A 16,012-nucleotide genomic window follows, 5' to 3' on the forward strand; every position below is an offset into this window, starting at 1 on the left:
GTAATTTCCTTCATTAGTGTTTTATCGTTTTTACTAATCTTGTAGTTACTTTGATGTCTTACAGAATAGGATAAAAATTATTCCCCATTGTTAGATCTCCAACATTAACTTTAATAAGTGATACATACAGTCATAATATATTATTTTATAATAGGCTCTGTATCTGGATCATTCACTTTCACTGTCTTGTTGCCCTATTTTATCCTAGATCTATATTTTAAAATTTTTATAGCATTATGAGTTTTCCATTATTTTGCCTTTTTTTATCTTTTAGTTTGTTCAGATTTTATTTTATATCCCTTAGTAGAATTGTAAAGTTCTATAAATGCCTTGAGCATGCTTTGTTAAATTGATTCCTAGAGAATTTGTGGTATTTTTTTAAACAGACTATTCTTTTAGAGCAGTTTCAGGTTCACAACAGAACTGAGCAGAAAATAATAGAGTTCACACATAGCCCTCCCCACCCACACATATACTCTCCTACCCTCAACATCCCTCATTAGTGTGGCATATTTTGGTACAATTGATTTACCAACATGGGCACATTATTATCAACCAAAGTCTATAGTTTACATTAAGGTTCACCCTTGATATTGTACATTCTATGGGTTCTAACAAATTCATAATGACATGTAGCCACCACTATAGTATCATACAGAATAATTTCATTGCCCTAAAAATCCCTTGTGCTCCGTATCTATTCATTCCGCCCTCCCTGCCTCTTCCCAGGCCCCTGGAAACCATGATCTTTTTGTTTCTCTAGCTGTGCCTTTTCCAGAATGTCATTTGGTTGGAATTGTACAGTTTGTAGCCTTTTAAGTTTCTTCCATATCTTTCATGGCTTGATAGATAATTTTTTTTTTACCGTACATATACTTTTTAATTTACATTTACTTATAGTTGCCAAGATATGGAAGCATCCTAAGTGCACATCAACAGTTGAATAGATGATGAAGACGTAGCGTGTATATATATATATATATATGTAATGGAATACAACTCACCTATAAAAAAGGATATTTTGCCATTTGCAGCCCTTTATTCACTTTTTTCACTTCAAAAACCAGAATTCATTGTGCCTTTAAAAAGTATATGAAATAATTGTTATTCTTCTAGATGAAAATTTGTTTACCAATTAAAAACAGCCTTTTAATAATTATTGACGTGAACTTAGGGAGAATTAACATTGTTAAATTTAATCTTAGCATCTAGGAATATATTTTCCTTTTATATATTCAAGCATTTTTATCAGCCGGTAAGGTTTTGTGGTTTTCTTCTCATCAGTTTTCCTTAGTTATTCCGACATACTGTTGCAGTTGTAGGTTTCTTTGTGTAGGGGTGTTTTTGGTTATAGTTCTCAAAAACTCAGCATCCCAGGAAATGGGGTTACTTCACCGTTGCCCCCCTGCATGCATTTAAGCCAACCAGACCCCAGGCTTCCTAAAGTAGTTGGGGGCCACGGATGCCCTGAAGGAAAATGCAGAGACGCACAGCAGTGTGGTGAGTATATGTGTCCACACCCACACCCACACCCACACATGCTTGTGAATATACCTCACAGGGGTCAGCCATGCCCCCACCCTGGGCCTCAGCACTGAATCTCCTCCCACTCTCGGTCTAGGCCACCTGAGCAGCAGGTCTCCTCCAGGTGGGACCCTCTGCCATGGCATCCGACCCGCTTCAGCCTTTCAGGTAGAAAGACCGGTTTGGAATAGAGAAGAAAAGGCCTGAGCTGCAAAGAACCTGTCTGTAGGATGCAAACCCATCCACCTGAGGGAGCCAGGTAGGTGGGATGCAGAATGTAGTGAAGAGGGGAAATAATTCTAACCGAAGGACCTACTGTTACCAGAGCCTTAGATTTTTCAGTAGAAACTGGAATGCTCAGTTTTGTATGCCATCTGCTGATATTTTATGTCTGGCCTATAGGCCCACTTGGAGGCATCAGAATTACTATGGGTCAGATCCTATGCTGGGTGCTTACATGGTGTCTAATCCCCACGCCCCAACTAGGTGGGGATTGAGAGGAAACAGGTTGGGAGATGCAGCAGTTTGCTCAAGAGCATGCAACTAGAGATCGGTGGTGTCAGGACTGAGTCCAGGCCCGGCCCTTGTGACTCCCAGGCCACACTGTGACCCGGCCTGGAGGTTTGAGGCCCGTGTGACTCACTGTGACCAGAGCAGCTCCCCATTACATGGTGTAGTAGGCTAAGGGTGGCCCCCAAAGAGTTCAGGTCCTACCGCTGGAAACTAGATGTTACCTTATTTGGAAAAGGGTCTTTTCAGACGTGACTAAGGATCTCAAGGTAGAGAGGTTATCCTGGTCTGTCTGGATGGGCCCTAAATGCCAAAAGATGTGTCCTTCCAAGAGGGAGGCAGAGGGCAGTCTGACACACAGGATTTGAAGACTGGATGACTCGTCCACCAGGCAAGCAACGCCAGGAGCCGCCAGGAGCTGAAGAGGCCAGGAAGGAGCCTTCCCTAAAGCCTGCAGCCGGAGTGCACCCCTGCTGACGCCTTGATTTCAGATTTCTGGCCTCAAATGGTGAGAGAAATTTCTGTTGTTTTAAGACTCCCAGTTTGTGGTAATTTGTTAGAGCAATCATAAGAAACTCATACACAAGGGAAAGTGCTAGAAAGGCGCTCTCAGACCTCCTGATCACTGTGGGTTTTAACTAGCTTTCAGCACAGCCCCCAGAGGGCTTAAGTTTCAGAAACACTAGCTTAAGGCAAGGGTTGAAAACTGGGAGTGCCTGCAGGGACCAGGCCCTTTGTGCAGAGGTGAGTGGGGCCTGAGGCTGAGCTGGAGAGGTATGCTTGACCTGAAGGCCTCCATCTGAATCAACTCTTTCCTGAAACTAGTACTTCTCAAACTTCAGTGTGTAATAAAAAGACAAAACAAGGTGGTACATACTACAGAGGGAAAGAAAACCAGGTGTGGGGTACAGGCAGTGATCCTGGGAGGGCTGAGCTCAGACTGGGGAGTCCAAACAGGGCTCTCTGAGGAGGTAGCCTTTGAGTCAAAACCACAGGGTGAGAAGTCAGCCCTGGAACACAGGGAGGAGCTGTTCTGGACAGAAGGTGCAGCACAAGCAAAGGCCCTGAGGTCAGGAAAGAGCTCCACAGGTTGGAGGAGGAGGCAGGAAAGTGCTGCCACATCTCGCTGGAGGAATTGAGCATGTCCGGAGCAACTTCCTGGGGAGAGGACTCTGGAAGCTCACACCTCGTCTCCTCCAGACTCCATCGTGCACCTTCTCCCATTGCTGGTTGCGTAGTGAATCCTTTCACCATGGTAAGTCTTAGCCGTGGGTGCGACTAAGCCGCGTTCTCAGAGTCCTTCCAGTGGGTCACTGAACCTAGGGGTGGTTTGCGGACCCCCAACCCATATCCCCATGAGTAATGTACAGTGTGATGTCTTAGGCATCTGGAGGGCTGAATGAAATCTGAAGGTTCCGTACACACGTGTTTCAGTAAGAAGTGTTGGAAGTTGCCACCAGATCACTGTATCTGTAGGACGTCCCCCTGGTGTGGTGCCTCTGATGTACATTTTAGACGAACCACGCACGACTCAAGGCTTTCAGACAGTCTAACATTCACAGGTGTCTTGATGCAGTGGGTCCTCTGGTGCCTGGGCAGCAAAGAGCAGTGCCTGAAGGTGGCCCCCCACGCCTTACTTGTACAGGGATCCTCCCAAGGCCAAGAGGAGCTGTAGCTGAAGACGTTTCGCCGTCTCTGCACTTGCAGCGTTTCTCTCCTGGGTGGGTTTTCTGGTGCTCGGTGAGGGAGGACCCGTACGGGAAGGGCTTCCTATAGTTGGGGCACTTGTAGGCGTTCTCGCCTGTATGAGTTCTCTGGTGGAGAGGAAGGGGGGAGGCCCAGCGGAAGGCCCTCGTGCACTCACTGCCTTCACAGGGTCTCCCCAGTGCGCGTGCTCTGGTGCTGACTGAAGACCGGCTGCGGGCGGCCTTCCCACACTCGGTACACTGACAGGGCTGCTCGCCAATGTGGATGTTCTGATGGGAGAGGCGGGCTGAGCATTTGCTGAAGGGTCCCATTCACTGCGGGGCCGTGGCCTCTGTGGGCGTCTTGGTGCTCCCGGAGGGAGGGGCCCTGCCCAAAAGCTCTGGCACAGTCCTCGCACTCTGGTTTCTCTCTGGTGCTGAGTAAGGTTTGCCCTCTGGCTGATGGTCCTCGCACACTCACTTCATTCATAGGGTCCCTCCCGAGTGGATTCGCCAGTGCTGAGCGAGGAAGGAGCCGGAGCTGAAGGCTCTCCCACACTTGGGATGGCCCAAGCCTCCCCTCTGCCGCTGCGCACAGCTGACGCCGGGACCGCGCTCTTGGGGAGGCTGTCCGCGCTGCCGGCCTTTATGAATTCCATGTCTCAAGAGCCTTTTGGGGCCTAGCTTTCAGAGACGTTGTGCTTGGAAGATATCCTGTTGTCAGCTCCGGCATCCCAGCCTGAAAGTAAGTTTTCAAAAATACAGGTTCCCGTAAGATGCGAGACGAGACACTGAAAGTAAGACGTGGCTGCTGTATTACCGGTTGTGATGGCTGGTCTTACACGTCAGCCTGGCCAGGCCGTCAGGTACTGGTCTGGGTCCTGCTGTGGAGGTACACTCTATAGATGGGGGGAGCATTTACAGCCCGCTGACTCTAAGTAAAGGTGGTCATCCTCGATGACGTGGGTGGGCCTCACTCAACCGTTGAAGGACCTTACAAACTAAAAGAGGTTTCCCAGAGAAGAGTCCGCCTTAGGACGGCAGCATCAACACCCACCTTGGTTTGCAGCCTTGCAAATTTTGGACTTGCCAAACCCACAGATGCAGGAGCCACTTCTTAAATCTCACTGATGTTCTGTTTCTCTAGAGAGCATGGCTGATACACAGACTCTCCAGTGAAGGTGGACATCGGGGCCAGGCTGGGAGAGGGAGAGGTATGCACAGACTCTCAAATCCAGGGAAGCGGGGTGACCCACAGAGGGAAGGAACGTGTCAAGGCTGAATCCAGCTCATCCAGGAGGATGAGCACTTAGACTGATCAGGATACTTAGGCCCAGGATGGGCTGAGGGAGCCCTCACCACCTCACTGGGTCTGGGTCGGGGGTCAGATCACATGGACATCTAATTTTAGGCAGTTGTGGTTCATCAATGACTCATCAAACAAAACTAATTTAGAGTCAGCTGAATTTCTCAGCTTTGGTCCTGCTGACTTCTGAGCCAGGTAAGTGTGTGTTGTGGGGACTGACCTGGACGTGGTGGGCCGTTGAGCAGGATCCCTGGCCTCTCTCTGCCAGGTGTCAGCAGCACCCTCCTGACTGTGACAGCCAGAAATGGCTTCAGATGCTGCCTCGTGTCGCCCCCAGGTGAGACCTCTGCTTTAGTGGGTTGTGACAAGAAGTTTTGAAATAGAATGGATTTGAAAGAGTATGAGAGCGCACTGTGTGTAATACGGAGAGTGCTGGTACAGTGCTCCTGACCACAGGGTGTGGCAGAAACCGGGGTGCAGAGCACAGACGCGAGGGCAGTCAGCTCTGTCACGTGGGCGGGGGGGGGCACCCCTCCCTCACCCACCCCAGCCACACCTTGGCACAGAACGAGAGTTCAGTAACCCAGTGTGGCCTCAGAGAAAAAACAGGCCCCACACACCATCCTTCACAGGGTGCCTCACCAGGGGAACAGTGACACCTTAGCCACAGACTCACCAAAGTGTGACCACTTGGTTTGGACACATTTGTCATAATTGGACCCCACCCCTGCCGCCACACCCCCCCACGCCCTTCCTCAGGCAGTACTAGCGAGCTCCTCCCACATAGACGCCCAGCCTTACATGACAGTCACAACAGCCACCCACCAGGTAACCCCCCCCACACAAAGTCACAGACATAACTCACACTCCATCGCACAGAGACACGCCAGATCACTCATCGCTACTTGTCACACACACTCCCACAAAATAAAGTACACTACCGCAAACTGGCCTTCAGTCACAGACACATAATCAGGAAGAAAACTACAAAATTACACAATTTCATGCAAGTCACTCTCCCAACTCGCACTCTTTCATAAGTCACACTGACATACGGCTCCCAGGACTGCAACTGTATACTGATACCCCAAAAATCACCCACGAGGGCTTAGCAAATGCGGCTTCACAGGGAGAGTCAGGAGCCTTCCCAGCAGAGAACCCTCCTGCCAGTTCAAGGACCAACAGGAGGCCATCAGTAAGTCTCCGGGTCCTGTGTCCCGGGCACACAACCAGCCTCTCTGCCATGGTGTCACCACATTCAGAGCCTGGCCCCCTGGTAACTGGGGCTTGGCCTCTTCTGCTTTTCAGCCTGCCCACCGCTGACCTTCCTTGCTTCAGCAGACCCAGAGCTCTGCTGGCTTTCACCTCTGACCTCCAGCCCGTTCCCTCCATGGCCATCCTGTCCTCACTGACCTGGGGCTGTGGTCACGGCTGCCTTATCTGACCTTGTAAGTACGCCATGAGGTAAGAACTCTTTGTCCCTATTTCACAGAGAGGGAAACTGGCCCAGAGACACAATGTGCCTAAGGCCGTAAAGCTAGAAAGGGCTGGGGCTGGTGTCGGGACCCAGACTGCTGACCCCAGAGCTGTGAGTCCACAGACACAAACAAGACCAGACCCAGAGACAGGAAATCAGACACTGGCACCCACAAAGGACCTTGAGGCACCGGAGAGATGACACGCACACACGCAGACCACAGTCCACGCAGGAAGAGCCGGCTCTAAGCCCTCTGCGTGCACTGACGCGCTCACTCGTGACAGCTTGTGCAGGAGGGACTGTCTCTCACCAGTCAGCACTCAAAGCCCAGCAGAGAGCTGAAACACACCACTAGGAAGAGCAGGGGGGAACAGGATCCCATTTGTTCATGCTGCAAGCATTTATTAAGCACCTACTGGGCACCTGGCACAATTCTAGGTGCTAGAGGTATAGCAGTGAAGAAGAGAACAGTACCCCACTCCTGGCACCACAGCCTCCCGTTTATACTGGTCCCTGGCCTCAGACATGCACCCCCATGCCCTCGGGACCAGTGCAATCACACCACCCACACACCAGCACTGACAAAACCCTCGACCAAACGACACCCAGGGCCTCACCAGACACACGCGCCGATACAGACTCACGCGCACGTGGCCAGGCCCTGTCAACAACTGTACACACACCCAGGGTCAGGTGGCACACAGGTCCCCGTCAGCACACACACAGAGTAACATCTAAGCCCTCACGTCATACCACTCCCTCAGACCTGCAGCCATGAGCATTATGCATACACACACACTTTAATCACAAGTAAAATCTCACAGGCACCCTTAAAGCTTAGGGCAACGGGGACAATGGCACACTTAGCTGCAGACACCTGCAGAGAAATACAGACTTGGCAACAGGAATAAGACACACAGCTCCCACTAGTGCAACCCCACAAATGGCCCACATGCACACTCACAAACTCGAGGGCTCACACACGCCCGTACACACAGTCACCTGCACACACCAGTGCACATGCTGGCTCAGTCACATTTTGCTGCTCACGCACACTGATACACCCCACTCCCCAACACAGACGTGCTCACCCGCCACGCACACTGCTCATGCACGCAGACACACCCGTTCACTCTCACTCACCTGCAAAGCCGCCTGGCTTCCACACAAGGACGCGAAGATCTCCAGCCTGAGCTGGAAGCAGACATGCGCTAGAGGTGCCTGGGCACTCGGCACTCTGGGAGTTGTAGTTGAGAGCCAGGTGCACCGATGCACTGCTTCCTGGATCCCAGACTCCACCCTCCCCAGAATAAACTATTGCTAGTCCCCAAGTCCTTGTCTCAGACCTGCAAAGTGATACAATTTCCAAAAATGATAAGTGATCCGGAGGCAGTAAATTAGAGGGGTGAGAGAGCGGAGAAGGGGTGATGCTACTTAGAGGAGTGGCCAGGAACGGGCTCTCCAAACAGATGGCATTGTGAGTGAGGTCAAATACGAACACACAGTTACACTCCGATTTGAGGAAGGAATTCTAGGCTGAGGAAAGCCAGTGCAAAGGCCCTGAGACGGGAAAGACTGGTGTGTTTGAAAAACTGGGGTGAAGCCAGCACAGCACAGCTCGATATACAAGATGCAGAAGAGGAGGCTAGAGAAGGGTTCTGAGCACAGAGAGCCCAAGGCATGAAAGGACCCCGGAGGGCTGCAGCTCAGAGGCCCCGTGGCTGCTGGGTGGAGGTGGGCTGGGTGGCAGTAAAGGCAAGGAGACCGGGCAAGGAGGCTGTGTGATGGTCTAAGCCGGAGGACGATGGCCATGGGGGTGGGGTGAAGGGGCTCAGTATGTGCAGGTTTTTCCATGTTTCCCCCTTGGATTACAGATCTTTCAGTAGAAAGCACTGATGATCGAATTACCTGTCCCTGGATGCTGACGTGGTGGCTTCGGTCCCAGGCTTAGAGCATGTCCCTCGGTGCTAGGCCTCCTTTATATTTGCCTAGTCAGTCACGTTGGGGGAACTGATCAGATGCGGTGAACAGGCTCAGAGGTATGTTAACAGGGAAACACTTTACAGCCCATACACTTCATCACTTACGCCAGCTGTTAGACAAGCATCGTACATGTGCTTTTAGAAGCAGACTTAAACAGCATTGTTACACATCATGAGTAGTTATACTCTGTGACAGCTCCATTAGAGAATTCTTTTTCTATCCTAAACACTGGAGCAACATTAATAGGGAGACAAACGTTTGGTAAACAGTTCAATTAGAAAACAGATTAAAAGCCAGTAGTGCTTCAAACAACCAAAAAAATTGTAATTTTTCATCAGTTCACTCAATCCTATGCAATCAATCCCTTTTACTAACAGTTTTCATTAGACTTCCTGAATATCTTACTGGGCTCAGCAGTATGATTTCAAAGAAACCCATACTTGTCCGAAAGTCCTTTTGATGAATCTTCTTGAAGCAGTTCTGCAGAGCATCGGTTTAACTGTCTATGAATGATAAAAGACCCAAACAGGCAAAGGTAAAAGATCTAATTATAATGTTTTTGACCAAAAAAAAGTCCTCAAGTTGCTGTGACCCACAGCATTTTAAGATACGTGGAAGCATGACTAATAGCATTTTACCAGAACATCTCTGAATTTCAGAAACTTTGTATGATTTCTAGAATGTCCATACTAACACTTGTCTGAACTGTATAATCCAAGGGGGCTTACCACGCGGTTGACAGTGCTCCCCGTGTAATTCAACATACCAGCCGGTCCTAGGTACTTTAATATTTTTCTCTGAGATGTCTCAGGGGCCTTCTGAAGCATCCCAAAGTCAGCTGAAGTCAAAATAAATTTAATTAGAATTATATCAAAAATGTTCACACAGCCTGTTATCAGAAGTAAACTTGTTCTCTTAAGAGAGAGGCACCAGCTCTAGTCCTGTACCAGCCCACTTTTAATAACAAAATCATTTACCTAATTAAGTTTAATCTCAGCACAGAGCTCCTTTGTTAGGGCTCCCTTTCTACAAGCTTTCCACAACTTTCTGTATCCACAGTAGTTTGTCCTTTATTTTTCTCCCCATCTAGAAATAACCAGCTCTGGGACCTGATCATGCCCTTTTCCCTTAACAAAATGCAATTCCATTCCTCAGATCTTTTCTTACTCAGAACGTACATCCTACTTTCCTACTGCATACTGAAATGTTTTCATTATTTTTAATAGCTTCAATTACATATTTAAATTATAATCCTTAATTCTTAAAAATCTTACATGTAGTGAATATTTCAGTATCTTTGGGAATGACCTAGCTTTTCAGCTGTTCAACAAACTGCCATCATTTACTTTAACTTAGCACAACTCTAAAATTTTAAGTCACGAACCATCTTGAGATTGTTTTTAAGTGAACAGGCCTAAAACAGTTATTTCTGAAGAGTTCACCCAGTAAGCTCTGATCTCATTTAAGCTCACTTGTAAGAATTTCATCACCAAGTTACCTTTTTTTTCTTTCTGCTGACAGACTCTGCAACAGAAACAACATAACCTACTGACTTTGGTAAACTTAGGTACAATAAAAGACATGTCTGTATTGACTATACCAAGGAGCTTAAGCTAGCGAACCTGAAATCTGTTCTGTCTGTGTACTTAGAAGTGTTTAATTTGTAAAGGCAATTAAATAGAGCTCATTTACAAGTTAATTTCCTACATAAAGACAGAAGCAGAGCTCTCACAGGTTTCCATCTTTCCCCTGCGAGCCCAGGCAGACCGTCTGTAGCTCAAAGGCACAGGAAGACAGCTGCCCCCCTTTTATAACACCTAATCATCTTGGCTGCTTCGGGTTTGTTTCGTTTTTTCCAGTTTCCGAACATCCCCTTCAGTTTAAAGAAATAATAGCAATAGATAGATAGTAATACACCATTTCCTCAGATTCACATGCCTCAGTCTCAGCAAAACCAGGAAGAGAGAACAAGGTGTGGCCTCAGGTACCAAGACACCCCCCCCCAAATCCTGAGCAACTGCAGAAGGTCCACCTTGGGGTAACAGCAGAGCCATCAGGGACCATTCTCCAGATCTCAGGGAGGCCTGAGGCCACACAGTGTTACAAAAGTTTTCTGACTGGATAAAAAAGTTGTGGTACACACACACACACACACACACAGTGGAATACTACTGACCCATAAAAAATGACAATGCCATTTGTAGCAACACAGATGGATCTGCAGATCATCACTATTAAGTCAAGTAAGGCAGAAAGAGAAAGAAAAATACCATATGATATCACTTATATGTGGAATCTTTTGAGACAAGTGAACTTGCAAAACAGAAACAGGCTCAGCCATAGAAAACAAACTTGCGGTTACCAGGGGGAAAAGGGAAAAAAGGTGGAGAGATAAATTCAGAGTTTGGGATTTGCAGATACTAATTACTATATATGAAATAGATAAACAACAAGGTCCTACTGTACAGCACAGGGAACTATATTCAATACCCTGTAGTAACCTATAGTGAAAAATATTAAAAGGAATATATGCACATATATGTATGACTGAAACATTATGCTGCATGTCAGAAATTGATATATTGTAAACCAACTACTTCAATTAAAGTTACTATAAAATAAAATACCATTTTCATTCATTTATGGGAGCATAGCTGAAGATCTCCCAGTTTTGCAAAATATACCCTACGGAGACTATAAAATGGAACAGAGCTCTGGTCATCCGCACTTAATTATTCACGGCCGATGTTACCAGATACCAAGCAAACCAAAATTCAAAACAGCCTCTCAGGGTCACAGTTCCCTGGCCCAAAGGGGAGATTCCCAACCAACACCTCAGCAGGTAAAGGAATGAAAGACCAAGGCTAGAAAGGGAAAAACCCCAACTAGTGCTCTGCCCCGGGTGAGGCCACACACACTAAACATGGTCCCACAGACAAAAGCTCAGATGAGGTGTAGCCCTAAAATCCCACTTCCACTCCCAGATGGAGGCCTCCACAGTGGCCAGGCTCACGGGAGAGAATCCCCTCACCCCCGAGCGACACTGAATGTGGGGTGTAGCTTCGGATGTTTCTCAGCTCCAAACAGTGCCTGTCACGGAGAGCCCCTGTTAGCGTATGAGGTTACCGAGCCCATAAAGACTAACAACCCCTTACCTCGTGGTTTTCCTCTTACCTTCTAAGACGTCACGCACTCTGTCTGTGGAGTGTGCATCTCTCTGAATAAATCGACTTTTACCCAACTATGGCTCACTCTTGGATTTTTCCTACACGAAGCCAAGAACCTTCATGTGATGTGCATCCCAGGGACTCACCTGGGACCTGTGACATGGCCTTCCTCTCTCACCCCATTTTTCTATGTCAGGATGATAAATGCAATGGAGATGATAAAACAGGATGAGGGGCTTGCGAGTCACCTAGAGGGCATCTGCTTTGGATGAGAGGACCAAGGAAGGGCCTTCTGAGGAGGAACCTTGGAGCTGACAGGGAGCTGGCTGCTCAGAGATCTGGGGGTACACCAAGCACCTGCATCTTTTCTGCCTCAGACCAGGATGTGATTCATTGGTGTGTCTCTCACACCCCAGTGATCACAAGGGTTTGATCTGGCTGGTTGGTCACATGCCTTTTTTTTAAATTGAAATATAATTGATGTACAATGTTGTGTCAGCTTCTATTGTAGAGCATGGTGATTTATATATCATATATATATATTCCTTTTCATATTCTTTTTCACTACAGGCCATTACAAGATGTTGAATATCATTCCCTGTGCTGTACAGTAGGACGTTGTTGTTTATCTTTTTTATATATAGTAGTTCGTATCTGCTAATCCAGAACTTCCAATTTGTCCCTCCTTACACCCTTTCCCCCCTGGTAACCATAAATTTGTTTCCTATGTCTGTGAGTCTGTCTCTGCCTTGTAAATAAGTTCATTTGTGTCTTTTTCTCTTTTTAGATTCCACATAAGTGATATCATGGTATGTTTCTTTCTCCTTCTGGCTTACCTCAGTTAGTATGACAATCTCCAGGTCCACCCATGTTGCTGCAAATGGCATTATTTTATTCTTTTTTATGGCTGAGTAGTTTTTCTGTGTGTGTGTGTGTGTGTGTGTGTGTGTAGAGACACATCACATATATTCCATTCTATATATGAGATATACATATCACAACTTCTTACCCAGTAATCTGTTGAGGTCACATGTCTCTTTACTCTCTTTTTGGCCAATTTATGTCTTTCCTAAGGATTATGCATTTGATCAAGAGGCTGTTGGTCTCAAGTAAGGGAGGGCTGTTCAACCCTCAAGGATATGTTGGTAGCACTGCAACCCCCTCCTAAAAATTCCCTAAGAAATGTCTCAACAACGTAAGATTTTTTAAAGTCCTAAAGAAATACAGTCCAACCTGTATCATTACAAAGTAGAACGCCAAGTGGTTCTACAGCAAAAATATTGGATCCTTTCTCAACCCTCTTAACTTTGGGCAAATTGCCTATTTGAATTTTATTTTCTTTACCTGCAAAATAGAGAGTATAAGAATGATAGAGATAATATATATAAAGACTAGTGACATAGAAAACAAACTCTGGTTACCAAAGGAGAGGGGTAGGGAAGGCATGAATTAGGAGTTTTGGATGACCAGATACACACTACTATATATAAAATGAACAACAAGTTCCTACTGTACAGCATGTTCCATTTCTAGTAATAAGCTATAATTGAAAAGAATGAGAAAAAAATTTATCTATGTATAACTGAATCACTTTGCTATACACCTGAAACTAACATTGTAAATCAAATACACTTCAATAAAAATAAAATTAAAAAATAAAAATTAAAAAGTGGCTAGTACAGGTGGCCTGGGAAAACAGGAAGAATTGGAAGCCTGATCATGGGGTGGAATAAAAAAATAGTGGCTCACCACGCGGTTAGATGTGGAGGAGTGATTAAAAATTGGTAAATACTGTTTTCTTTTTTCCCTGGAGTTTTATCTGGGCACGTGGCAACCCAGCTGGAGACAGCATTTCCCAGCCTACCTTGCAGGTCAGTGTGGCCGCGTGACTAAGCGCTAGCCAGTGGGCTCCCGACTTCCGGGTCACGCCTTCAGAGCACGTTGCTTGCCCTCTGCTTCCTCCGTCCTCCTTCCGGCAGCTGGAGCCTGAATGAGGTGCCAGTGACCACCTCCTACCACGTGGATAAGGAGACCATGGGGGATGGTGGAGGAATCTGGTCTCAGGAAGACTTTGTGGTGAAGAGACACCCAGGACCACCTTCAAGCACTGACCTTTACAGGAAAGAGAAAAAACACTTTCCTATTATTTAAGCCACTGTTGTTTGGTCTCCGGTAAAGCAGCAGAACCCCAAACCCAACCAACACAATGCTGTCAGGTAAACGTTACAGAAAGAAAAAAGTGCCCCTGACATTCTCTTAGGAAGGAGCCACACGGAGACCATCTCTCTCCCGGTCCAGTATGGCCTGTTTTTCTTCTGGAAAAGTTGCTTCTGATGAAGTCATTGACTTGCATTCAGGACAAATACTAGACGGCAAACGTGTACCACTAAACCCTAGAATCGTGGTCACTTTGGGAGGCCCGTGGAGACAGATGAGCAGAGCAGAGCGCCCCTAGTGGGCTCACACTCCAGGACACGGTCACTGGCCTTTCGGATGGGATGGTGCCCCCCGCCCCCACCACAGTCAACCTCTGGTACCCACAGGTGGGTGGGGGGAGATTCCAGGACCCACCAGGGTATGAAAATCCGAGGGTACTCAAGTCCCGTAACTCCATACCTATGGATTCTGCTTCCGCGGGTTCAACCAACCAGGGATTTTAAACACAGTACGCAGTCCACGGTGGGTTGAGTCCACGACTATGGTTGAATATGCGGGTACCCGGGGCCAGCTGCATTTACATCTTTCACTCTTCCTCTTCCTGTCTTCCCCTGTGTACATACAGTGCCCTTTGCCTAAATTAAATGCGCGTTGGACATGTCCATTTTATCCTGACATCTACTGGGGCCTCCTGCATGGCTCGTCATCTTTTTGCCAACTTTTTGGACCACCAGTGTGTTCCTGGTGGTCTCCAAAAACACTAACGCCTCCACCATGACCACAGGGCAAATCCTGTGAGGGCAGACTTCTGTGTCTCTCTGTGTCCTCAGACGGCACCTGAAGATAGAGCCTCCGCAGGGCTCTCTTCATGTCCTTGTTCCTCAGATTGTAGATAAGCGGGTTCAGGGTGGGTGTGAGGAGGACGGCAGTCAGGCGTCCTTGCCACGGAGAGTAGCCCGCAGCGGGCTGCATGTAGGCAGGACGACGGTGGCCAGGTGCAAAGACCACGTGGAGGCCTTCCGCCGGCCACCGAGCGGATCTGGACCAGCATGGCCAGGATGCACACGTAGGACAGGACGGTGAGGACAAAACAGCTCATGATGACGCAGCCGCTGGCTGCAAACCCTGCCACCTCGTGGGCATCCACCTCGGCACAGGCTAGGCCCATGAACGCAGGGATGTCGCAAGAGTGGTCAGTCACCTTTGGGCCGCAGAAGGGGAGAGAGAAGGCGTTGGCTGTGTGGGAGGCAGAGAAGAGGAGCCTGCTGCCCCAGGCCAGCGCCACCAGGGAGGCCTGTAGCCAGGCAGCAGTCATAAGCCATGGAGGTGATGAGAAAACACTGTGGACCCAAAGCAGACAAAAGCAAAGAGTTGGGATGCACAGGCAGGGAGGGAACTCTGCCCAGTGCCCACCAGGGCCCAGGGCAGGGTGCTGGACAGGGAGCAGAATCCAGCAAGGAGAGGTGTTTGAGGAAGAAGTACCTGGGCGTGTGCAGACGGGGATCCAGGCTCATGGCAGCCACAGTGGGGATGTTCCCCAGAATCGCAGCCAGGTAAACCAGAAGGAAGACGGCAGCACTGAGCAGCTGCACCTCAGGGACCTCCGAGGAGCCCCGGAGGACGAAGACAGGTACTGCTGAAAGACTGGTCATGTTCTGCCTTTGGAAACGCTCCTGAACAGCAGAGGATGCTCAAGGAGAAGGGCACGCGGAGGACAACGCAGCAACAAAGCCCTGGAAGGAAGAGATGGGGAGGTGGGGGTGGCGCTCAAGCATGTCTTCATTAAACCCACGTGCATGGTGCGTCTTCCCTGGAGGCCTTAGACTCAAGTATCTACAGAGGATGGTCAGATATGTCAACTAGTGAGTCCAGCTGAGGAACAGAATAGGGGATGGTGGGGACTGTGGAGAAGTGGATGTTCTGTCCGAATGAGGCAGCTGCTCCAAGCTCTTGCCAACTGTTGTTGGTAAACCAGGCATTGCCAGATTCTCTGATATTTTTCAAAAGAAGCCAAAATTTCAGGTTTTTTAAAACATGAAACCTCTTGACTTTCATATATTGGCAGTTAATTCAAACTTAAAACACTGTGTATATCAAATGGGGGCACCAGTTTAAGACTTTTGGTCTTACCATGCGTATGACAACATAATTCCATATCGTCTTCATTACAGTACGCAGCCCGAGGTCTTGTAATGGCCTGTTT

General features: G+C 48.0%; 1 protein-coding gene and 2 long non-coding RNA genes across 3 annotated transcripts; all 3 read right to left on the reverse strand.

The window, feature by feature from the left end:
- Positions 1-1,017: 1,017 nt before the first annotated feature.
- On the reverse strand, positions 1,018-7,482 carry LOC116665997. The gene is made up of 2 exons (XR_004322847.1): positions 5,246-7,482; positions 1,018-4,458 (listed from the first exon to the last, which is right to left on the reverse strand). It is a non-coding gene; the product is annotated as an uncharacterized LOC116665997 (long non-coding RNA).
- A 1-nt stretch (position 7,483) lies between these two features.
- Positions 7,484-14,202, reverse strand: LOC116665990. The gene is made up of 3 exons (XR_004322837.1): positions 13,517-14,202; positions 9,214-9,323; positions 7,484-8,594 (listed from the first exon to the last, which is right to left on the reverse strand). It is a non-coding gene; the product is annotated as an uncharacterized LOC116665990 (long non-coding RNA).
- Positions 14,203-14,635: 433 nt separating this feature from the next.
- On the reverse strand, positions 14,636-15,662 carry LOC116665937 (olfactory receptor 14A2-like). The gene is made up of 2 exons (XM_032487361.1): positions 15,292-15,662; positions 14,636-15,149 (listed from the first exon to the last, which is right to left on the reverse strand). The coding sequence occupies exons 1-2, from the start codon at positions 15,459-15,461 to the stop codon at positions 14,636-14,638; spliced, it is 684 nt and encodes a 227-aa protein (XP_032343252.1). The 5' UTR covers positions 15,462-15,662.
- Positions 15,663-16,012: the final 350 nt, after the last annotated feature.

This window comes from Camelus ferus, chromosome 9 (genome assembly GCF_009834535.1).
Source record: "Camelus ferus isolate YT-003-E chromosome 9, BCGSAC_Cfer_1.0, whole genome shotgun sequence".
NCBI classification, from domain to species: Eukaryota; Metazoa; Chordata; class Mammalia; order Artiodactyla; family Camelidae; genus Camelus; species Camelus ferus.